Raw genomic sequence first — 25,105 nt, forward strand, 5'->3', positions numbered from 1 at the left:
TCCTCACATTCTTAGTGGGACACACTTCAGTCTTACTTGTCCCTGCCAGTCACCACAGCACCCTCCTCAAGAACCCCCTACCTTCCTCTGTATATATAAGCCCCTAGGTTGCCCTCCTAGTTCTATCAGCTCCTGGGAAAGCTGGATGACAACCAACGTGTGTGCCACTCTTTGTGGAACATCATTTAGAAGCTACATGGGAGCAAAGGTGTATGGAAGCAGACAGGATGCTATCCAAGGGTCTGGAAAAGCTTGGGGACAACCATTGTGGGACTGTAGTAGTGGCCATATTGATTTGCAGCCAGTCCCTAAATTTGGCTAAATAACATTTGTAAGGAAGAACATATCTGAAGGATTCACCAGGGCATGCTGAGGCGCCATGTGGTGACTATACTCTATAGAAGCACTGCAGGGGTCTGCTGGTATATACACAGGACAATTAGCCAGAGAGACTTTTCCCACAACCAATCTTTCAGAACCCAATAAATAATATTCATTGTTGTCAATTAGTAATAAGAAGAGGTCCTTAAATCAGGGCTTCTGTAATGTGCTGTAATAGCGCTGAGCTGCATAAATAAGTGCTAAATTCCAGCCATGGGGTGCAATGTTGCCATCCATTCCTCCAAGTCTGAAACAAGAGGGGTCACATGTCAGCCTGACAACTCTACAGGTATTATGTGGACCACTTTTGACAGAATGAGGGGCAGGATAGGACATCTGCCCAACTCCTATATGGGCACTGGATGGAGGGTGGGCATATCTAGCTGAGATTTCATCATCACAATTATTCACATGGCACCAACATATTCTGTAGTGTTACATGACATAACTATTACTTGTATAGAATGCTATAGGATCAGGTAGGAAAGGACATCACAGTATGGGGTCATGCACCCTATTATGGACCTCTAATATTACCCATAAGCCATACTGTCATTCATTTCTCATTGTACAGGGTCAGCTTGGTGCAGGAGTCATATAGATGATCGCAAAGCAGATATATAGTAACCTATCCTGCCAGATGCCATATAGTGGAATACATTATAGTGGCTCTATATGAAGTCATGTCCAGAATAACTGCTCAGGTTCCCTATACTCCATGTACTGATACACTACATGCTATACATTGCGCTATGAACCCATCTCATATATATATATGTATGAAGAGTATTCATCATATTCCATCCCCTATAGAGCAAAGCCAAAAGAGTATATATATATATATATATTATATATAAACCCTACAAATGCAGCATATGAACCCAGCAGGATGCAATGGCTATATGACAATGTGATTGCATCAGCTCCTGCTCCCCTATAGTCATGGCAGCATGTTCGACATGTGAAGATCATATGTTCCTGTAGAGCAGAGTAAGCATATGGCGGCGCAGCACATGGTGTATACTGGCTGCATTACTGCTGAGCTCGCTTCATAGAATACATTGTAAATACTGCGGAGAGCAGAGGATACATTGTATATATAGTGTGTCTGTATAGCAGAGGATACATTGTATATATAGTGTGTCTGTATAGCAGAGGATACACTGTATATAATGTGCATAATACAGGATGTGATGTAGAGCTGCGTGGTGCTGACATAACACTGTATATATGGTGCACAGTAAACGATATGTTGTATATATAGTGTGTCTATATAACAGAGGATACATTGTATATAATGCACACAATAGAGCATACATTATATATAGTGTGTAGCAAAGGACACAATAAATTGTATGCGCAGTGTGTATAGCAGAGGATACATCGCATGTAATATACACAATAGAAGATACATTGTGTACAGCAGAGGATACTTTGTGCCATTATGCCCACGGTGGGGGCTCCCTTCCTGTGTGCTGCCAGCTGCAGTCTCTTACCTCCATGCCGCCTTCTTGGAGGAGATGCCGGAGACACGTTGCAGAGTCTGGAGAATCTGACTGAGATCTGCAGCCGCCTCTCTGCCAGGAAAATGACATGATGACATCAGCTGGGGGTGTGATCTACACTGAGGAGGAGTGCCCCATGCTGTGACTGAGCCTGGCATTGAGGATGCCACCCTGTGCTAAATAACCTGGCACTGAGGAGGAGTGCCCCCTACTCTGACTGACCTGGCACTAAAGATACCACCCTTTACTGACTGATTTGGCACTATGGATACCACCCTGCACTGACTGACCTGGTACTGAGGAAGAGTAGCCCCTGCTGTGACTGAGTATAGCACTAAAGATACCACCCTGTACTGACCTGGAACTATGGATACCACCCTATAATGACTGATCTGGCATTAAGGATACCATCCTGCACTGACTGACCTGGAACTAAAGATACCACCCTGTACTGACTGATTTGGCACTGAAGATACCACCTTGTACTGATAGACCTGGCACTGAGGATACCACCCTGTACTGATAGACCTGGCACGGAGGATACCATCCTGCACTGACTGACTTGGCACAGAGGATACCATCCTGCACTGACTGACCTGGCACAGAGGATACCATCCTGCACTGACTGACCTGGCACAGAGGATACCATCCTGTACTAACTGATTTGTTACTGAGCATACCACCCTGTACCAATAGACCTGGCACTAAAGATACCACCCTGTACTGACAGGCCTGGCACTGAGGATACCGCCCTGTATTGACAGACCTGCCACTGAAGATCCCACCCTGCACTGACTGACCAGATATTGATGAGGAGTAGCCCCCGTTCTGACTGACTTGGCACTAAAGCTACCACCCTGTACTGATCTGGCACCATGGATAACACTCTGTAGTGACAGATCTGGCACTGAGGATACCATCCATACCGCCATGTGCCATCTCAGCCCCAGATGTCTTCCAGAGCCCACTCCTCACCAACATGCAGAGTCTTGGAGCATTCACACCTCTAGCTATGTGTGATGCAGTACAATGTGTCAGTGCAGGTGAGAGCACTCAGTCCAGAGTCCAGGGTAGGTTTGTGCGGCTGCTATGTTTAGCTCACAGAGCATTGCCTGCACTAAAACATTGTAGCAAACCTTCAGATATGTGAGCAGGACTTTAACAGAAGCCACTCAGGTTTGAAGAGACGCCATACTAATGACCTGAAGCTGCCCCAGGTTCTACTTCCATTAGGGGTAGTAGTCCTGTAATGGTTCCCTTCACACACAGCATCTGTCTTGCACAATGTCTCTGGCTGCACCCTCCAGTCACAGGAAGTGTCTGGTGCCAAGATTCCTCAGCCTTCCACCCTCCGGCTGTTCTTCTGTCCTCGTCTCACATGCAGCCATGTGGCATCCAGAGGTCCTATACCAATAATGGGGCGACTCTCACCCCAATGCGGGTTACCTGCCCAACACTCAGCAAGTCATCTACCAGACCTGGAATAGAGGGCGCCACTGACGGTGACACTATTTATGGGGGGTCAGCAATCAGACCTGTGGTTATTGTGGTCCCCACTAACAGCTTCTGCCTCTCAACTTTATGGTGACCTGTCTGGGTGAGACTAGTTCGTCTGGACCCTACACCATGATGAATTTACAGAGGGACAACAATGGCGCAACAATGGAATGTCTTAAAGGGGTTATCTGGGATTAAAAAAGCATGGCTGCTTTTTTCCAAATACAGCGCCACCCTTGTCTGTAGGTTGTGTCTGGTATTGCAACTCAGCTCCTATTCACTTCAATGTATCAGAGCTGCAGTACCTCACACAACACACGGACAAGGGTGGCGCTGTGCTTGGAAGAAAGCAGCCATGTTTTTCTAACCCTGGACAGCCCCTTTAAGGGAGGTTTCCTGACATGTGGATAAAGCTTAAAGGGACATCCAGTCAATATTAATCCACTGAGGGGTAGAGCATGACGCAGGGATCCTCCCTTTGCTGTTCTTTGACCCCCTGTGTCAGGCTCCACCCCCTCACTTTGCACCTAGAAAGTTCCAGAAAGTTAAAAGTTCAGCAATTTTCTTTGTACTTCAAAGGCTCATCTTTTTCACTCTCTCCGTTTGCTGTCAGTGAATGGAAATATACTTGTTTGTACCAGTGGCTGACTATTGTACAGCTGAGGGTTTGTTACAGTTATTTACGCAGTCCGCGCTCTTCTTCTTGTTAAAATTTTTGGAACCTCAATAGAAAGACCTAAAAGTAAATGTGAAGAGATCCCTAGAATGGCTGCGGGAAAAAAGTGTACAAGATGGGGACGCGGCATTAAAGAAGACTTTAACCCCTTCCTCGCATTAGCTCCTATGGACAATGGGTTGATAATAGCATCTGGGACTGCCATGGCCTCTGATTAATATCAATAGTGTTAATGTATTGCAATACAGAAGCACTGCAGTGTATTATCAGAGTGATCATAGCATTGCAGGTTCATGTTCCCACAGGGACATAAAAGATGTAAAAAAAAAAAAAAAAAAGAACAATAAAAAAGGTGTAAAAAAAATAGTAAGAAAAAGAAAAAAACTATTTGCACACTTTATGCTCTTTGTTTAAAAAACATGTTTGGTATCATCACATTCACAACGGCCATACAAGAAATTAACCACACTTTTTATCCTGCACAGTAAGGCCTCTCTCACACAGGCGCTTTTGTACAGCGGAGTTTTCACTGCCAGCCGATATACGCTTCCATCTGAGTAGTCCCCCCCTTCACCGACTCTCTGGCTCCGGCGTTTGCAATGGGAGGGGCGGAGCTAACCTCCACTCTGTCCCGCTCACTCCAATTGCTGGCTATGGACAAGAGGCGGGGAGGGGGCGGGAGCTTAACTCTGGCCCCGTCCCGCCCACTCCCATTGCAAACTGCTCAGAGGGGAGGAGAGAGGCAGAGAGTCAGTGAGGGGGACGGAAGGAGGGAACTGCTTAGATGGAAGTGTATATCGGATGGCCGTGAAAACGCCAGCCGATATACTCTCGTGTAAATAAGCTCTAAACACTATAAATAAAATGAAACAAAAACAAAAAAAGTTTTTTTTTCTTAATTTTGTCTCCCGAAAAATGCAATAAAAGCGATCAAAAAAACCATATGCACCCCAAAAAATACATACAACCCTCATAAGGGCATGTGGGCCGGAAAAATAAAAAATTTATGGCTTTTGAAAATCCCCTGAAAATCGTCGTGTCCTGAGGTTGAAAATAGGCCGTATAACCAAGGCTAGTTTCACATAGGCGATAGCTGCGAGAAAATCGCGTCTTAGTTCCTGCGATTTTTGAGCATCAGTGATGCTTTTTCTGGAGAGTAACTCGCATCCCATCACTGCCGTGCATGATAAAATCTTTCTTAATTGCGAAATTCAATAGGAGTTTCTAATGTTAAAAACACATCACATCGCACAAAAGACGCAAGTTCGTGCAATGCGATAAACAAGGAGGCTCCATAGGAAAACATGGGTGTAAAAAATAGCAAAACGCAGAAGGAGAGGACGTGCCACGATTTTTTTCCTCGCAAAATAGCATCAGTGAAAACATTGCTAATGTGAAGGAGCCCATTGAAAAGCATGGGTTTCACAAACATGCTTTTTCCCTCTTCCACCGCATTGCAGGAAAATCACGCAATTTTGGCGCCCGTGTGAAACCGGCCTAAAAAGGGTTTAAAAAAATAGCACATGTGACGTCTATACAATGGCGCAGGACTGTAGACGCCACATTGCTCTGGTGTAATAGTCACACAACAGTCAGCAATGAGTTCTCTTAGAATATGACTGGAGGTGAAGAGTCGTACACCGCACTGACGCGAGGTCACATAAAGTGGCGGTGCATTGCTTGCCGATGCAGTAAACGCTGCGCCCCCAGCAGTACTTCGCACACATGGGTGTTATTTTTCTGCCATCGGACAAGTTCACGGTCAGTGCTGGGACGGACGCCCGCACCTCCTATCTTTAATGGACTTGTTGTTGAGGTGCGAAACAGCCAAGGTCTCAGCTACGCAAATAAATATGCAGGAGGTGAGGCGGGCACGTAACACACCTTCCACTCCACCCCCAAGAGTCAACAGAGCCACGGCGGCGACAACAGCGGCGAGCTGGACCCTGGACATTACACCGCGCTTATCACCGGTCACTGACAACAGATAAGAGTAATAGAGCTGTAGAACCCATGGAGCAATATAACTGCGCCACCTGATGGAGAATAATACCACCAGTGCATGAAGATGGGGCACATGGTGCCTGCAATGGAACCCGCAGAGTGATAGAATAGCGCCACCTGGTGGAGCGTAATACAAGCCTCTAGTAAACGAAGATGAGGCAAATTTTATCTGCAATGGAACCCGCAGAGTGATATAATAGTGCCACCTGGTGGAGCGTAATACAAGCGTCTAGTGAGCGAAGACAGGGCAAATGGTATCTGCAATGGAATCACAGAGTGATAGAACAGTGCCACCTGGTAGAGAGTAATACAAGCCTCTAGTGTATGAAGAATGGGCAAATGCTGTCTGCAATAAAACCCAAGAACAGCGCCACCTGGTGGAGCATAATACAAACCTCTAGTGTATGAAGAATGGGCAAATGCTGTATGCAATGTAACCCGTAGAGCAATAGAATAGCGCCACCTGGTGGAGTGTAATACATACCTCTAGTGCATGAAAACGGGGCAAATGGTGCCTGCAATGAAACCCACGGAGCGATAGAACAGCGCCACCTGGTGGAACATAAAACAAGCATCTAGTAAACGAAGATGAGGCAAATGGTGTCTGCAATCGAACCAGCAGAGCGAGAGAACAGCGCCAGCTGGAAGGCCGTAATATAAGCCTCTAGGGCACAAAGACGTGGCAAGTGGTGTTGTGTCTGCAATGGAGCCCATGGGGCAATAGAACAGCGCCACCTGCTGGAGCATAATACAAACCTCCAGTGTAGGAAGACGAGGTAAATGCTATCTGTAATGGAACCCATAAAGCAAGACAACAGCGCTACCTGGTGGAGCATAATACAAGCCTCTAGTGTACGAAAACGTGAAAATGGTACCTGCAATGAAATCATAGAGCGAGAGAACAGCGCCACCTGGTGGAGCATAGTACAAACCTCCAGTGTAGGAAGACGAGGCAAATGGTGTCTGCAATGTAACCCAGTGAGCGAGAGAACATCACCACCTAGTGGAGTGTAATACAAACCTCTTGTGTAAGAAGATTCTATGTATGGGTTGTTAAGGTTATACAGGACACACAGCATGCTCCATATCACTATATACAGTAGATGTATAACTTATACCTGCTGTACATATATAATTATATACAGGAGATACCCAGGTTATACCACCATGCTCCATATCACTATACACAGGATGTATAACTTATACCAGCTGTACATATGTAATAATATGCAGGCGATATCCAGGTTATACCAGCATTCTCCATAGTGTATAGTGCACACTGTATATAGTGATAGGGAGTATGCTGGTACAACCTGGGTATCTGCTGTATATAATTGTATATGTACACCTGCTATAAATTATACATCCTGTATGTAGTGATATAGACCATGCTGGTATAACCTACGTATCTCCTTTATATCTATATATATAAAGACGAAAGCCCTCACTGACTCACTCACTCACTGACTCACTGACTGACTCACCACTAATTCTCCAACTTCCCGATGTCGTAGAAACATGAAATTTGGCACAAGCATTGACTATGTCATAATTAGGAAAAGTTAATGGGCCCCAACTCGATTATTCAATTCTAAGTGCAAAACAATTAGTGTCCAAATTTTATGTACGTAATCTAATTCTCCAACTTCCCAATATCATAGAAACTTGAAATTTGGCACGAGCATTGATTATGTCATAAATAGGAAAAGTTAATAGGTCCCAACTCGATTATTTAATTCTAGCGTGAAAGAATTAGCATCCAAATTTTACGTACGTAATCTAATTCTCTCACTTTCCGGTGTCATGGAAACTTGAAATTTGGCACGAGCATTGATTATGTCATAAATAGGAAAAGCTAATGGGTCCCAACTTGATTATTCAATTCTAAGCGCAAAAGAATTAGCATCCAAATCTTACGTACGTAATCTAATTCTCTCACTTCCCGGTGTCATAGAAATTTGAAATTTGGCACGAGCATTGATTGTCATAAATAGGAAAAGTTAATGGGTCCCAACTCAATTATTCACTTCTAAGCGCAAAAGAATTAGCGTTGAAAATTTACATACGTAATCTAAATCTCTCACTTCCTGATGTCATAGAAAAATGAAATTTGGCACGATCATTGATTATGTCATAAATAGGGAAAGCTAATGGGTCTCAACTAGAGATGAGCGAACGTACTCGGATAAGCACTACTCGTCCGAGTAATGTGCTTTATCCGAGTATCTCGCCGCTCGTCCTGAAAGATTCGGGGCGCTCCGCTGCTGACAGGTGAGTCGCAGCGGGGAGCGGGGCAGAGCGGGCGGGAGAGAAGGAGAGAAAGATCTCCCCTCCGTTCCTCCCCGCTCTCCCCTGCAGCTCCCCGCTCCGCAGCGCGTCCCGAATCTTTCAGGACGAGCGGGGAGGTACTCGGATAAAGCACATTACTCGGACGAGTAGTGCTTATCCGAGTACGTTCGCTCATCTCTAGTCTCAACTCGATTATTCAATTCTAAGCGCAAAAGAATTAGCATCCAAAATCTACGTACGTAATCTAATTCTCTCACTTCCTGATGTCATTTTATATAAAGGATACGTCGCATGGTTACCTCCACGTGGTGTAACGCAAAGAATCATGCAAAATGCTGAACATATTTTTTTCCTCGGTATCTCTAAAGTATCCACGACTTCATAACATTTTCTGTGTGAACACCAGATAAACACCAGTACCAAAATAACTCGGGCAAAGCCGGGTATATCAGCTAGTTATATATATATATGTACAGTTGGTTATACATCCTGTATATAGTCATATGGAGCATGCTGGTATAACCTGGGTATCTCCGGTATATAAATATATATGTACAGCTGGTATAAGTTCTACATCTCCTGTATATAGTGATATGGAGCATGCTGGTATAACCTGAGTATCTCCGGTATATAATTATATATGTACAACTAGTATAAGTTATACTGTATATGAGTACACTCCTAGTTGCACCTCATGGTCCGCTGTCTTCTGCTATGAGCCATCACCAGCCTGACCAATCAGGTGGCTGTGCAGTGCAATGACGAATCACAACTGCAGTCTCTCAGTGGTAGGAGGACCGTGTTCCGGGGGAGTCTTCAGCATGGAATTGGCTGGCGGCCCGCGGCAGTGATACAGCATATGGCAGCGCCCGGGGATCCCCGTTTGCTAAGGGGCCTGGCCACAATCGCACCCCCTGTGACTGTTAGTACAAAGTCCTCACTGCAGGAGTTTGTTCACACAGGGCGTCTTGGATGCAGTAAAAACTGAACGGAAAAAACGCATTTTTTCTGCGTTTGTGAGTCTTTTGCTTGGAAACGAGATATAACTGCATGGAAGACGCACAGAGCTCCTTTAGGCTGGGTTCACATGGGGCGGATTCCCGACGGAAATCCCGCAGTTTGGCCGCAGCGAAAAACCGCGAGATTTCCGCTGGGAGAACCGCTGGTTTAAAACCCGCGGCGATTTTGAAGCGGCCCGGCCGCTCACTCTTCCGCTGCGGCCGGCGCCCCCATAGAGGAGAGCGCAGCTGCAGCGGAAAAAAATGAACATGCTGCGGTCGGCAAATCCGCGCTGCAGCAGCGGCTTCTGCCGGCTTAGCTGCAGCAGATTTGCCGTCCCGTGTGGACGAGATTTCTGAGAAATTTCGTCCACATGGCTTGCTAATCCCGAGATTAGCGGCCGCATGCGGATTTGCCACGGCGAAATTCCGCACGGAATTTCCGCGGCAAATCTGCCCCGTGTGAACCCAGCCTTACAGTCTGTTCAGTGCATTTTAATTTACCATATCCAAACTGCCCTTTTGTGAGTAAAGCCTAGGACATACGACTACAGTCTATTACTCTATGTTATCAGCCTTGTCAGGCTGGGGGAGGTGACTGTAGGACAGGTGACTACAGTCTATTGCTCTCTGTTATCAGCCATGTCAGGCTGGAGGAGTGACTGTAGGATAGGTGAGTACAGTCTATTACTCTCTGTTATCAGCTATGTCAGGCTGGGAGGAGGTGACTACAGTCTATTACTCACTGTTATCAGCCATGTCAGGCTGGGAGAGGTAACTGTAGGACATGCGACTACAGTCTATTACTCCCTGTTATCAGCCATGTCAGGCTGGGGAGGTGACTGTAGGACAGGTAAGTACAATCTATTACTCCCTGTTATCATCCATATCAGGCTGGGGGAGGGGACTGTAGGACAGGTGAGTACAGTCAATTACTCCCTGTTATCAGCCATGTCAGGCTTAGGGGAGTGACTGTAAGACAGGTACGTACAGTCTATTACTCCCTGTTATCAGCCATGTCAGGCTGGGGGAGGTGTTTGTAGGATAGGCGAATACAGTCTATTACTCCCTGTTATCAGCCATGTCAGGGGTTCTCAGTATACTGCAGATAATGAGGATATGACTATAAGCTCTGCCTCTTGAACACCTTTCATATGAACAAAGCCAGCACTTCCCAATCATAAATCTATAGGTTCCCGTTAGACCGCGGCAGCGACTCCACAGCACCAGCAGAAATACGCGTCAGCAGCTGCACTCATATACCTAGCAGAAAATACCCAACTCTAATATATGTACCGACCACATTACAAAATGTAAGCTTCTTAGGACGTTGTTGGTTCAGAGTGTATTGACCCGGCCAGGTGACGGCGCTTCCGGAGAGGTCCTAGCAAGAATACCAGGTGCAATTCAATTGTAATAACCTGGGGGAGATGGTTTTCCTACCTTTGAACTACACCTGGTATACCTGCTAGGACCCTTCCAGAGGCGCCCTCTCCTGCGCTATAGTCCCGTGCACGTTGTTGGATGGGCTGATATACCTTGATCCCACTACTGTATGTACCGAGAACCTTGTATGTTCTAATGTAGTTGCTACATATATAGGAGTTAAGTATTTTCTGCCAAGTATACACCGTAGAAGTGCTGCTGCCGGGGGTTTCTACCTGTCAGCCTCACACCTGCTGTAGGCTGCAGTACCGTTCTATATCCACATGGGGGCGATAGCGGAGCGTCCTGTTGTAGGGGAGGGGCACATAAGGAGCTAATATGTAGCAGAGCTGTGCAGATGGTGGGAGTCTGAATCCTGCACACAGGAAGAACGTGAACCTCCAGCGATCACAGGTCGGTGCAATAACCTCCATCATCCTAGGACACACACTATCAGTGTATAATATGGTTTTAAAAAACTATGCCCCCCCCCCACCCCAATCTGTGTAGAATATGGTTATAATGAGCTAGTGTCCCTCTTCCCCCACCACCACTATTCGTGTTTAATATGGTTATAATGAGCTAGTGCCCCCTCCCATTGGTTTATAACTTGGTTATAATGAACTAGTGACCCTTCCCACTATCATTGTATAACTTAGTGGGAGGGAGTGGCACTAGTTTATTATACACTGATGGGGGGCGGCGCATCAGTTCATTATAACCATATTATACATTGGTTGAGGGATGCGGGGCACTAGCTCATTGTAACCAAACTATACACAGATAGTGTGTGGAGGAGGGGTGGCTCATTATAACTATATTATACACAGATGGTGGGGGGCACTAGTTCATTATAACTATATTATACATTGGTTGAGGGATGGGGGGGCACTAGCTCATTTTAACCAAACTATACACAGATAGTGTGTGGAGGAGGGGTGGCTCATTATAACTATATTATACACAGATGGTGGGGGGCACTAGTTCATTATAACTATATTATACATTGGTTGAGGGATGGGGGGGCACTAGCTCATTTTAACCAAACTATACACAGATAGTGTGTGGAGGAGGGGGTGGCTCATTATAACTATATTATACACAGATGGTGGGGGGCACTAGTTCATTATAACCATATTATACACTGATAGTTATGCTGAACTAGTCCCCCTCCCCACCATCAGTGTATAATATGGTTATAACGACCTAGTGCCCCTCACCGTCTTGTATAATATGGTTATAATGAGCTAGTGACACACACACACACTATCTGTGTATAATTTGGTTATAATGAACTAGTGCTCCCCCAATCCCACTATCTGTATAATAAGGTTATAACTACCTAGTGCCCCCACCACCACATCTGCATAATATGGTTATAATGAACTAGTGCGCCCTCCCATTGGTTTATAACTTGGTTATAATGAATTAGTGACCCTTCCCACTATCATTGTATAACTTAGTGGGAGGGAGTGGCACTAGTTTATTATACACTGATGGGGGGGGGGGGGGGGCGGCGCATCAGTTCATTATAACCATATTATACATTGGTTGAGGGATGCGGGGCACTAGCTCATTTTAACCAAACTATACACAGATAGTGTGTGGAGGAGGGGTGGCTCATTATAACTATATTATACACAGATGGTGGGGGGCACTAGTTCATTATAACTATATTATACATTGGTTGAGGGATGGGGGGGGCACTAGCTCATTTTAACCAAACTATACACAGATAGTGTGTGGAGGAGGGGGTGGCTCATTATAACTATATTATACACAGATGGTGGGGGGCACTAGTTCATTATAACCATATTATACACTGATAGTTATGCTGAACTAGTCCCCCTCCCCACCATCAGTGTATAATATGGTTATAACTACCTAGTGCCCCTCACCGTCTTGTATAATATGGTTATAATGAGCTAGTGACACACACACACTATGTGTATAATTTGGTTATAATGAACTAGTGCTCCCCCAATCCCACTATCTGTATAATAAGGTTATAACTACCTAGTGCCCCCACCACCACATCTGCATAATATGGTTGTAATGAGCTAGCGCACTCTCCCATTGGTGTATAACTTGGTTATAATGAACTAGTGACCCTTCCCACTATCCTTGTATAACTTGGTGGGAGGGCGGGGCACTAGTTTATTATAACAATATTATACACTGATAGTGGGGGGGGGGGGGGGCATTACTTTATTATAGCCATATTATACACTGGTTGAGGGATTGGGGGGCAATAGCTCATTTGAACCAAACTATACACTATCTGTGTATAATATGGGCATAATGAGCTAGTGCCTCCCCCCCCCCATCTGTGTATAATTTGGTTATAATGAACTAGTCCCCCACCCCCCTTTCCTTCCCACTGTCGCTGTATATTCTGAGCCAGTGCCCTTCCCCCGCCCCCACTATCAGTGTATATTTTTGGTTATAATGAACTAGTGCGCCCCCCCCCCAATCTATCTATAATATGGTTATAATGAGCCAGTGCCCCCTCCTCCTGCTACCTGTGTATAATAATGCCCCGACTATCTGCTGACATCTGCTCGCACCTTGTTTCCAGCAAATAAATTACTAATAAGACTTTGCTTCGGGGCAGTGCGGCCGGGGTGTGACAAGCTCTAAATGGCTGAACCTTTGGGGCGTTTGGGCCATAAGGGTGAGATTTAAAGGGAAGGTCACTAAAGAAGACTGAGGTGTTTGTACAATATCACATGGAAGTGCCAGTAGATGGCACAATTACGCAGACCTAAAGGGCTCCCCCAAAAGTGCTATTCAGGGGCCTATTGGCTCCGCCCCTGAGGTGCTAGATATGGAGTCATTTCTGTAGGGGTAAGTCACATGACCTCTATTCACTCTTCTAAATTACTGAAAATGCTTTGGGGGAGGAGCTTATGTGACAAGTCATCATGGTCGCCCTCATGCATGTCCTCACTTTTTCTTTTCACTGTAGGGGAATTCCGAGTAAAGATGTCTGAGTCCGGTTCGGCCACTAAGCGCCACAACCCGGTGGAGAGCATCCGGCGCAAAATCAAAACCATTAAGATGCGCGATCAGGAGTCCAACCCGTATTTACAAATCCCCAAATTCCAGTCCCGGAACTTTGACAGTCCGCAATCCAGCACCAAGAAGAACATGGAGGAGGTCCTGAAGAACCGCGCCATGAAGAACGCCAGCAAGGACCTGCTCAGCTTCTCCAGTCCAGCCAACGCTGCTGACTTCTCACCTGCCGCTCTCCAGTCTCCGGGTTTCCGACAAATAGCGGACTGCAACTCCCCACTCAGCACTGCGCTCCTCTCCAAAAGCCTGGCGTCCAGGGACGAGAGCAGGAAGCTGTGGTCAAGCGGCAGCTCACTGAGCTGCTCCACACCCGTTATCGGACCCCGCAACACCCACTTTAAGTTCCAGGCCACCCTCCCTGACTCGGAGTCTAAAAATGCCATCCTGGAAGACCGAATCCTCCCGTCCGTCCCCGGATTTCACTGCAAATCCGATCGTTTTATGCTGAAGTCTCCTGTTGTGCAAAGACTGTCGATGACCGAGAGCGCAGGTAACGGGAGAATGTGCGACCGCCAAATGGGTGTGGCACTGGGTGCACTTAAACCTATAATTAAAAGGAGGCCACTACTTAAGGCCGGCTGCCCACGAATGCATTTGCACTGTGGAATCCGCAGTAGACGTCCACACCGCAGATCCACAGCCAATACCGTTCGGAACATGCTATGCTAAATCACTTTTTCGTGTACACTCGCAAAAACTAATTGTGATTTTCGCGAGCGGAGGAAAAATTGCAGCATGTTCTATTTTGTGCGGGTTCTGCCTGCATTAAAGTCAACGGAAGCCGGACCAGCAGCGATTTATTCACATTACATTGTGACTAGGTCGCGGGTACCTGTGTCATCGTCTAGCAATGGTGCAGGAAAAAATATATAAAACAAAATACTGCACTACACATGTCCGACAGCAGCTCGCCACGTCCATCCGCAATACAGAAGACAGGTACACAGGGTCACCGACTGCGGTCGGAGCTGGATTCCGCTGCGGGTTCCTGCATGCGGAATCCGACCCGTTCATGTACTGCCGGCCTAAAACTTGCATGACTACCTCCCAGACATGATATACAGGCTGGTTGTCAGCAGTAATAGATGGGGGCGGGGCTGTGACAACCTCTGTGATTGATGTCGCCTCTTTAGGTCTCCGGCGGATGACTATGAATAATCCGGAGACGGCCGCCTATGATGTTAGCCTGATTTGTGAGGAAGACTTGTTGGACAGCATCTTCCATGCTTGTGACACGGAGCGCAGAGGTGGGGGGTGATGAATCATTTAGAGTGTCGTGATATTTGGGGTTTATTCTGTAGTGTTTTGATGGTCACTTGTGCCATTTTGCTCTTTCTTGTTGCCAGGTAAAGTGGCAGTGTCCAAGATTGTGGATTACCTTCGGCACACGACCAGTCACGGCTCCGAGGACGGCGGCCTGAGCGAGCTCTGCCACATGCTGGATCCCGAGAGGAGGGACATCTCCATGGACCTTGACACCTACCACGCCATCATGAGGGAGTGGGTGGACGACTGCAGGAACAATGGGTGAGGGGGGGCTCTGCTGGTGGGGTCTAAAGGGTCACTCGACTCTACAGGACCCCCCAGATTAGAGGTGGTTACTGGTTGCGGCCAACGGGGTGGATAACATGGGGGCTTCACTGTGATGGGGGTCTTGTAGCTCTGCAGAGCCCCACTGGTCGGAAGTGATTACTGGGTGTCCACCATGAGGGAGGGAGTGGGTGGGCGGCGGGGGGCAGCTTCTGCTGTTTTTAATGCCTTTCTCTCTTAGGGCGGATAACAAAACCAAGGAATCGGTGGCGGCTGTTGACGACTCAATGATTAAACTGCGTGAGAGTCTTATAGCCGGTGAGAAATTAACTTCATGGTGGTAATTTTACCGTTTCCGACAGAATTGTATTTAAACTCTATGTACAGGTTGACTGCTGAGTAATGGGGACCTGCACTAATGTAATCTATGCTGCGCTGCAGCAGCGCCCCTCCTGGTCACCCCTGGTGTTGCACTGCTCTCACGCCTTCTGTATGCCTCACCGCTATGTCAGCACCCCTGCGGTCGTCACACAGCTCTCCAGTCACCCCTGGTGTCCCGCTCTCTATCAGCTTCCCCTACTGGCTGCCCTCCTGCTCGCAGTCAGCGCCCCAGTATGTCTGCGCTATGAGATACAACGTTGTGACTTTATGTTCAGTGCGCAGGATTTCTGGAACAACCATGAATATAACTTGTGGAAGTTTGGAGGCTTTTGGCGGCGACGTATCGCGAGGAGATCTGTGAGTGCGGCTTCTATCGGTGCAATGTATTTTATATGGTTATATCTGTATAGTGTTCACTCTGTCAGCAACAGAAGAAGTTGTTCTGTTGCTGCAGAACCTGGCATGCGGTTTCAGCTCAGCAGATCTGTAAATAAATGATGAGTTGTGGTGATTAAATGAATGGCCTTGTCACCTGAGGCCCTAAAAGTGGTCGTTGTCCTCCCCTGAAAATCATCCCTAGCTGTAGTAAAAAATATACAGTCACCTGTCTGCTGCTGCTGCCGGGGCTCAGGCGTGTCTAGCCGTCGCTTGTTCTCCCTGGATTTTTAATCCCCGCCTGCTGAAAAGTCTCAGAGCAGTGCAGGTAGAACAAGCGGTGGCTAGATGCACCTGAGCCCCGGCAGACAGGTGAGAATATATTTTATTTTTTTACTTCAGCTAGGGATGATTTCAGGGAAGGGCTTATATTTAAAGCCCTTCCCCGAAAATCACTGTGGGGATGCCGGCGTACTATTGCTTTCAATGGGGCAACGCCATCCACATTGAAATCAGTGGGAGAGCTTAATGATCCGGAACAGATTAATGGCTTTTCCATTCGTATGTATATAAAATTTTCTTTTAACTTCTCCATTGTAAGCAACACCCTTCCCCTAGGAGTGTATGTATGTATAAAAATAATTTACTTAAAGCTGATCCCTGGCTGCTGGGGGTCACCTCTGGGAGTTGTGGCTCATAGAGGGGTCCCAAAGGGGAGGACAGCAGTTGTTGATCCTCCTCTCTGACACTAACCTTTATATTTTAAGAGCAGATTAATTTGGTCATGTCCTGCTTAGGGCGCCTGCACACAGGCGGAAATTCCGCAGCGGGATTTCCCGCGGAATTTCCGCCGCTGGAAGCCTGCATAGGACTGCGTTAACAAACGCAATCCTTTGCAGACGGCCGCTGTTTGGCTGCGTGAAATCTCGCGCAGCAAACAAACCACGGCATGTCCTATTTCTGTGCGGGGCTTGCAGAGCGCCGCACAGAAATGTCACTCACCCGCCTCTGGCTCCGGTCTGCGCATGCGCCGGCAGCCGGCACATGAAAGAGTCGGAGCTGCGGGGCGCTGTTGAGTACGCGCTGGTCCCAGCAGGCGCTCGTGTCGGGTCCCGCGGCCGCCGGATCCGACCTGCCCGTCTGCAGGCGGCCTTACACACCTGAGAGTTTGTTACAATGTATCAGTCAGGTGTCAATGACTGTAGGGAGGTTTGTGATGTCGCAGTATACAGTCTGTCCAGTAGGGGGCTTGGTGCGCATCAGAATGTAAAACTGTTAAAGGGGTTGTCCCGCGGCAGCAAGTGGGTCTATACACTTCTGTATGGCCATATTAATGCACTTTGTAATGTACATTGTGCATTAATTATGAGCCATACAGAAGTTATCAAAAGTTATTCACTTACCTGTTCCGTTGCTGGCGTCCTCGTCTCCATGGTTGCCGTCTAATTTTCGCCGTCTAATGGCCAAATTAGACGCGCTTGCGCAGTCCGGGTCTTCTGCTTTCTTCAATGGGGCTCCGTGTAGCTCCGTGTAGCTCCGCCCCGTCACGTGCCGATTCCAGCCAATCAGGAGGCTGGAATCGGCAATGGACCGCACAGAAGCCCTGCGGTCCACCGAGGGAGAAGATGCCGGCGGCCATCTTCACCGGGTAAGTAAGAAGTCACCGGAGCGCGGGGATTCAGGTAAGCGCTGTCCGGTGTTCTTTTTTAACCTCTGCATCGGGGTTGTCTCGCGCCGAACGGGGGGGGGGGGGGGGGGGGTTTGAAAAAAAAAAAACCGTTTCGGCGCGGGACAACCCCTTTAAGGATTCTGATCCCCATTATATACAGCAGCTTCCTCCTGCGTGGATGTTCTGTATGTCACTCCCTCATCACCAGCAAAATAGTGAGTGCAGCTCTGGAGTATAATACAGGATGTAACTGAGGAGCAGTATTATACTCCAGAGCTGCACTCACTATGTTGCTGGTGGAGTCACTGTGTACATAATATTACTTATCCTGTACTGACCCGGAGTTCCATCCTGTATTAATGTATGTACACATTGACTCCAGCAGCAGAATAGTGAGTGAAGCTCGGGATTATTATTTAGGCTGTGACTGGTCTTGGGGCCACTGAGCTGCATATGATGAGGAGGCGGTGACATCGCTGTTTGTGACCTCCCTCACCTTTTTTTTTTTTTTTTTTCCCCTCCCAGCGACACTTCAGACCTCATCACCTGCATTGCTGATCTACAGTACAACAACCTGAAGCTGAAGGAGCAGCACAGCAAAATGAAGGTGGCCATGGAAGCGCAGGAGGAGTCTAACCAGCGCCTCCTGGAGGAGAACGAGGAGCTGCGCAACCAGTGGAAGAGGTGACGTATCGGTTGCTGTTGGTGCGGGAGTCTAAAGGGGTCCAAGTCCACTCTGGGTATTATAAATATCTCATGGGGGGGGCTCTCCTGGATTTTGCCTTGAGGCTTGGCAGCGTCAGGTGACCCTTCTGGCCTTGCCTGTTAATCTTCCCCTCTTCCCCATCTTCTAGCGCTCAGCAGTCAATCACCAAGACGCGGACCCTGAAAGGGGAAATCGAGGAGTTGAAACAAAACATGGCCGCCCTGGAGGAGTCAAAGTCCCAACTAGTCGCGCAGAACAAGCAGATGGTATACCAATCGTTCGCACTTCTGTGAATTGTCGTCAACATTTTCAGGACTTTACAGGACTTTTTTTTTTTTTTTTTCCTGCTCCTTTAGGAAAAGGAGAATCTGTCACTTATTCACAAGATCAGCTCTCTGCAGGAGGAGGTGGGTTTGTCGTGGTCCCGCCATGAAGTCTGGGGGAGCCCTGCTAGTCGCTGACCAGCCATCTGATGACATGTAAAGGAATAGTGACCCCTGCTGGTGGTAGTGGTCAATCACCCATTCAGTGTTAGACAGTATAGCCACAGCTATTAGACTATGAAGACTCTACATGGAGAATGGGGCCCAGTGCATTGCATAAATATTGGCCCTCACACTTATGTATATGATTTTTGTTTCTTCGGTCTTGATGTTGTGTCTTCCTTGTTTGCAGAATCTGCACAGTTCTCTAGAAAATGAGGAAGTCCGGAAGACTTTGTCTCAAGTCACTGATAAAGTGGCAGATCTCCAGGTAATGACCTGGCTCGGTGCTCACGTTAAGTCCTGTCAAGCACAATACCTCCATCTTTGGAAAAACTCCATCCAAATGATGCCATTGGACAAATTTGAACCTATTACTCGAGGACTGTAAGGCACCATTGCCAACCACTGAGCCACCAAGCTTCTACCCCTTCCACATATAGGAGAGAGAATACGCATGGTGGCTCAACACATTAGCACTGTCAGATTTGAACCTAGACCTCCAGCACTGCAAGGCAACAAAGGACAACATCTGCATGGAGGTTGCATGTTCTCTGGAGAAAGAGAAGAGGGAGAAACAAAAGAGAAGGAAGATCAAGCATGCTGGCTTAGTTATCACTGGTACCTTGCTGTGCTGGAGTTCTATAATCAGATCTGACTGAGGGCAACATCTGCATGGAGTTTTTGTTCTTGTTCTCCTCTGAAGCAGAAAGAACAAGTATGGTGGCTCAGTTGTTAATACTGTTGCCTTGAAGTGCTAGAGTTCTGGGTTCATTTCTGTCCAAGGGCAACAGCTGGATGGTCTAAGTGCAGGTGGCTTGCAGTGTTGGGGTCCTACATTCAAATCTTATCAAGGGCAACGTCTGCATCTTTGAAAAACACCATCCAGATGTTGTCCTTTATCAGATTTGAACCTACAATTCCAGCCCTGCAAGACACCAACGACTAGGCTACATCCCTTAGAACCCTGCCCACCGCTCCACACTTTTGTTTGTGAAAAGATCATCTGGCAATTTTTGCTAACATTTGCATCAGGATTTTATTGCCCAGCTGATCACAACAAACCGCACTACTCAATATATTTTGTTCATCTCTTTCTCTTCAGTTACAGTTGACGGATTTTGAGAGCGTGCTGCAGAAGAAGGATGCGGCGCTCCTGGTGGTCAGTGAAGGCATCGGCTCCATTATAATGGGGGGCTCTAAAGTTTTGAAACTTTCCATTCCAATTTGTTTCATTTCCAGCTGAGGGTTTGTTGTAACGTATCAGTACTGACACTTTGTGTTTTCTCTGTTGTAGAAAGATCTTTATGTTGAAGAGATGAAGTCCACGCTGATGGAGTATAACCTGGTTATTGAGGTAACCTCCTCTTAGGTTTAATTAAAGGGAACCTGTGCTCATGATCGCCTTGTATGGCAGCCTGTCCCAGGCAATTTTGGAGTTTTGTTGCACCTTAGCCTGTCATTAGAGCCTTATAGTAACACCGGACTCCTTAAACGAATGACTGTTCTTGCTTAGAAGTTAACACATGCCCCTGCAGTGCTATGTGCTGCTGTTCTGATTGGCTCATGCTCCACCCCTGCTGAGCACTTTAAATGGATTGTACAAAGATTACAAGTTCCTTATTTTTAGGATATCCACAGGATAGAAGATAACTTGGTGATTGGTAGGGGCCTCACTGCTTAGACCTCTGCTGATTTCATTCAGGGATTACTGCACCCAATCCTGCAGTGAGGAGGACACTGAATTGAGCGCTGGTTGCACTAGTGCTCCATTAACTTCCAGTGGGACTCCAAATAAATAGAGTGCTGACTGCGCATGCCCGACCAACACTACATTCACAGTGACATCACTGTGGGGGAGAAGCCACCCCTGCAGTGACAGAGTCCTGTTCTTGATCGGCTGGGGTCTCCGCAGTGAGACTGCCACTGATCAGGTTATTTCCTATCCTGTGGACAGGATAGAACTTGTAATCTTGGTACAACCCTTTTTAACCCCTTCTTGCTCCAGGACGTACATTTACCTTCCTGCTCCAGGGCATCAAGATATGTATGAAGAGAGGTCGCAGGGGTGACCTCTCTTCCTTCAGCGCGGGCATCAGCTGTTTATTACAGTTGATACCTGCAGGCAATAAAAAAAGGTCCCAGGGCTGCCTTAGGAGACTGCCTATCAAGCCATCCCCGTGGGGTGGCTTGATAGACTACCTGTCAAATCGCAGTATGACGTAATGCTATAGCATTATGTCATACTGCAGGAGCAATCAAAGCATCGCATGTTGTAGTCCCGCAGGGGGGGCTTAAAAGTAATAAAAGTTTAAATCGCCCCCTTTTGCCATATCTATAATTAAAAATAAAAAATCTAAATCGTACAGGAAAAATACATATTTGGTATCGCCGCTTCCTTAAGAGTCCGATCTATCAAAGTAGTGCATTATTTACCCCACACGGTGAATGTAGTCTGAACAAAACTCCAGAAATGCACTTTTTCAGTTACCCTGTCTCCCAGGAAAAACGCAATCAAAAAGTCGTATGTACTCTGATTTGGTGTTAACAGAAATACAGGACGTCTCTCAAAAAATGAGCCCTCGCTCAACTATGTCGACGAAAAGATAAACGTTATTGCGCGCAGAAGATGGCGGTAGAAAATAATTGAGAAATTAAGTGTCTTTAAAAAAAATAGTACAGTAAAAAAAACATACAAGTTTGGTATCGTAGTAATCGTACTGACCTATAGAATAACGCTATCATGTCGTTTTTGCTGCAGTTTGTACGCTGTAGAAACAAGACGCACTGAAAGATGGCAGAATGTCTGTTTTTTTCATTTTACTCCACTTAGAATTTTTTAAAAGTTTTTCAGTACATTAAATTGTACAGTAAATAGCACCATTAAAAAATAGAAGTCGCCCCGCAAAAAACAAGCCCTCAAACAGCGACGTCGATAGATAAAGTAACGTTTTTTTCTTTTCTTTTTTTTTTTTACAGGGGGGAGGAAAAAATGAAAGTGGGGGGGCGCGGGGGTCCATGTCGTTACGGGGTCATTCAGTTTTGGTGATTGCAAAGTTTGAGCCTCAGTGGAGCATCTATATTGAGGTGTCATGTAAAGGGGGCACTGCTGTTTCTCCATCACTGAATCTAAAGAGGAGTTCCCATTTAATGCATCTGGTGACAGCCAATCAGAAGCTCCTGTGCGAGTACAGCGCTTGTGGACCATCATGGAGTCTGATCGCGCCTATACGATGGTGAATGTCGGAGAGGATCCTCTCGTTCGCATCACCCTTTAATTCTCCATTTTTTTTAAATCTCCTTTATAGAACTTGAGAATCAAGAAAAGCCAACTGGAGAACAACCTGCAGCAGATGGAGCAGGAGCTTCTTTCGTAAGTGTCGCCCCCCCCCCCCCCCTTTCCCTCCCCATGCGTCACATCTGCGATCTTTCCCTTACAACGGCATTAATTCTGTGTCCGTTCCAGGAATGGGCTCTGCTCTCCGATTACAGACAAGCTGAACCGTGTTATTAATGGAGGCCTAAACTCGCTGCACTCGGAGCTGGAATATGCACAGCAGTCGCTGGAGGTGACGGTGAGGACCTTGAACATCGATCTCCATCTTTTAAATTTTAGTACCATATATCTTTTAAAGGGGTCAGATTTGTTTTTTGATAAATGGCCTCAAATAATTTGCTTCCCATCATTCAACCAAAGCAGCATGATAGCTGTTTGAACCATATACAACCACCACAAGGGGGAGGTTGCTGTATATACTTTATGCACTAGGGGGAGATCACGCTATACAGGTATATGCTTTCTCTGTTGGGAGGAACTGTCTGTATAAATATATATAGCTACTATTAGGGAGCGCTTGCTGTATACAGATATAGATCCAGCCACCACTAGAGGGAGGTCTGTATACAGTTATACTACTAGGAAGGGTTCACTAAATGTAGATATATACAGCTATACATCTAGGGGGAGATATATAATATTACTGCCACCACTAGAGGGAGCTCACTAAATACAGATATATACAAAGGAGGGAGCTCAGTGCATAGAGATATATACAGCCACCACAAGGGGGAGCATATTACAGATACATACAGCGCAGGGAGCTCATTACATGCGGATATATACAGCTACCACTATGCGAGAGCTCACAACATACAGATGTATACAGACACTACTAGGAGGGCGCTCACTACATGCAGCTGTATACAGCCACCACTAGGACAAGCTCACTACATGCAGATATATACAGCACAGGGAGCTCCATACATGCAAATATATACAGCTACAACTAGAGAGAGCTAACTACATGCAGATATATACAGCCACTACTAGGAAGCTCACTACATGCAGATATATACAGCCACTACTAGGAAGCTCACTACATGCAGATATATACAGCCACTACTAGGAAGCTCACTACATGCAGATACATACAGCACAAGGAGCTTACTACAAACAGATATATACAGCTACCACTAGGAGAAAGCTCACTACAGGCAGATATATACAGCCACTACTAGGAAGCTCACTACATGCAGATATATACAGCTACCACTAGGAGCTCACTACATGTAGATATACACAGCTACCACTAAGAGGAAGCTCACTACATGCAGATATATACATCTACTACTAAAGGGAGCGCACTACATACAGATATATACAGCCACCACAAGGGGAGCTCACTACATACAGATATATACAGCTGCCAATAGGCGAGAGCTCATTACATACAGATGTATACAGCCACCACAAGGGGGAGCTCATTGCATACAGACGTATACAGCCACCACAAGGGGGAGCTCATTGCATACAGACGTATACAGCCACCACAAGGGGGAGCTCATTGCATACAGACGTATACAGCCACCACAAGGGGGAGCTCATTGCATACAGACGTATACAGCCACCACAAGGGGGAGCTCATTGCATACAGACGTATACAGCCACCACAAGGGGGAGCTCATTGCATACAGACGTATACAGCCACCACAAGGGGGAGCTCATTGCATACAGACGTATACAGCCACCACAAGGGGGAGCTCATTGCATACAGACGTATACAGCCACCACAAGGGGGAGCTCATTGCATACAGACGTATACAGCCACCACAAGGGGGAGCTCATTGCATACAGACGTATACAGCCACCACAAGGGGGAGCTCATTGCATACAGACGTATACAGCCACCACAAGGGGGAGCTCATTGCATACAGACGTATACAGCCACCACAAGGGGGAGCTCATTGCATACAGACGTATACAGCCACCACAAGGGGGAGCTCATTGCATACAGACGTATACAGCCACCACAAGGGGGAGCTCATTGCATACAGACGTATACAGCCACCACAAGGGGGAGCTCATTGCATACAGACGTATACAGCCACCACAAGGGGGAGCTCATTGCATACAGACGTATACAGCCACCACAAGGGGGAGCTCATTGCATACAGACGTATACAGCCACCACAAGGGGGAGCTCATTGCATACAGACGTATACAGCCACCACAAGGGGGAGCTCATTGCATACAGACGTATACAGCCACCACAAGGGGGAGCTCATTGCATACAGACGTATACAGCCACCACAAGGGGGAGCTCATTGCATACAGACGTATACAGCCACCACAAGGGGGAGCTCATTGCATACAGACGTATACAGCCACCACAAGGGGGAGCTCATTGCATACAGACGTATACAGCCACCACAAGGGGGAGCTCATTGCATACAGACGTATACAGCCACCACAAGGGGGAGCTCATTGCATACAGACGTATACAGCCACCACTAGGGGCAGCTCGCTACATACAGATATATGCAGCTTCCACTAAGAGGAAGCTCCCTACATGCAGATATATACAGCTACAACTAAAGGGAACTCACTACATGCAGATATATACAGCCACCCCAAGGGGGAGCTCACTACATGCAGATATATACAGCTACTACTAGGAAGCTCACTACATGCAGATATATACAGCCACCACAAGGGGGAGCTCACTACATGCAGATATATACAGCTACTACTAGGAAGCTCACTACATGCAGCTATATACAGCCACCACAAGGGGGAGCTCGCTACATGCAGATATATACAGCTACTACTAGG

The 25,105-nt window shown here is 46.8% G+C and overlaps 2 protein-coding genes across 2 annotated transcripts in view; one reads left to right on the forward strand and one right to left on the reverse strand.

Moving 5' to 3' along the window:
• Positions 1–2,012, reverse strand: part of BCAT1 (branched chain amino acid transaminase 1) — a 47,336-nt gene extending 45,324 nt beyond the window's left edge. The window contains exon 1 of the mRNA XM_066590779.1: positions 1,878–2,012. Within this exon, the coding sequence (XP_066446876.1) occupies positions 1,878–1,976 (99 nt within the window). The 5' untranslated portion in view covers positions 1,977–2,012. The remainder of the gene's footprint in view (positions 1–1,877) is intronic.
• Positions 2,013–11,164: 9,152 nt separating this feature from the next.
• Positions 11,165–25,105, forward strand: part of IRAG2 (inositol 1,4,5-triphosphate receptor associated 2) — a 59,549-nt gene continuing 45,608 nt past the window's right edge. Inside the window, exons 1-14 of the mRNA XM_066590788.1 lie at positions 11,165–11,189; positions 13,744–14,340; positions 14,984–15,097; positions 15,197–15,377; positions 15,622–15,698; positions 16,037–16,118; positions 18,331–18,489; positions 18,660–18,777; positions 18,868–18,918; positions 19,187–19,264; positions 20,099–20,155; positions 20,291–20,350; positions 22,302–22,366; positions 22,460–22,568. Of these exons, the coding sequence (XP_066446885.1) occupies positions 13,761–14,340; positions 14,984–15,097; positions 15,197–15,377; positions 15,622–15,698; positions 16,037–16,118; positions 18,331–18,489; positions 18,660–18,777; positions 18,868–18,918; positions 19,187–19,264; positions 20,099–20,155; positions 20,291–20,350; positions 22,302–22,366; positions 22,460–22,568 (1,731 nt within the window). The 5' untranslated portion in view covers positions 11,165–11,189; positions 13,744–13,760. The remainder of the gene's footprint in view (positions 11,190–13,743; positions 14,341–14,983; positions 15,098–15,196; positions 15,378–15,621; positions 15,699–16,036; positions 16,119–18,330; positions 18,490–18,659; positions 18,778–18,867; positions 18,919–19,186; positions 19,265–20,098; positions 20,156–20,290; positions 20,351–22,301; positions 22,367–22,459; positions 22,569–25,105) is intronic.

Source organism: Eleutherodactylus coqui, chromosome 2 (assembly GCF_035609145.1).
Source record: "Eleutherodactylus coqui strain aEleCoq1 chromosome 2, aEleCoq1.hap1, whole genome shotgun sequence".
NCBI classification, from domain to species: domain Eukaryota; kingdom Metazoa; phylum Chordata; class Amphibia; order Anura; family Eleutherodactylidae; genus Eleutherodactylus; species Eleutherodactylus coqui.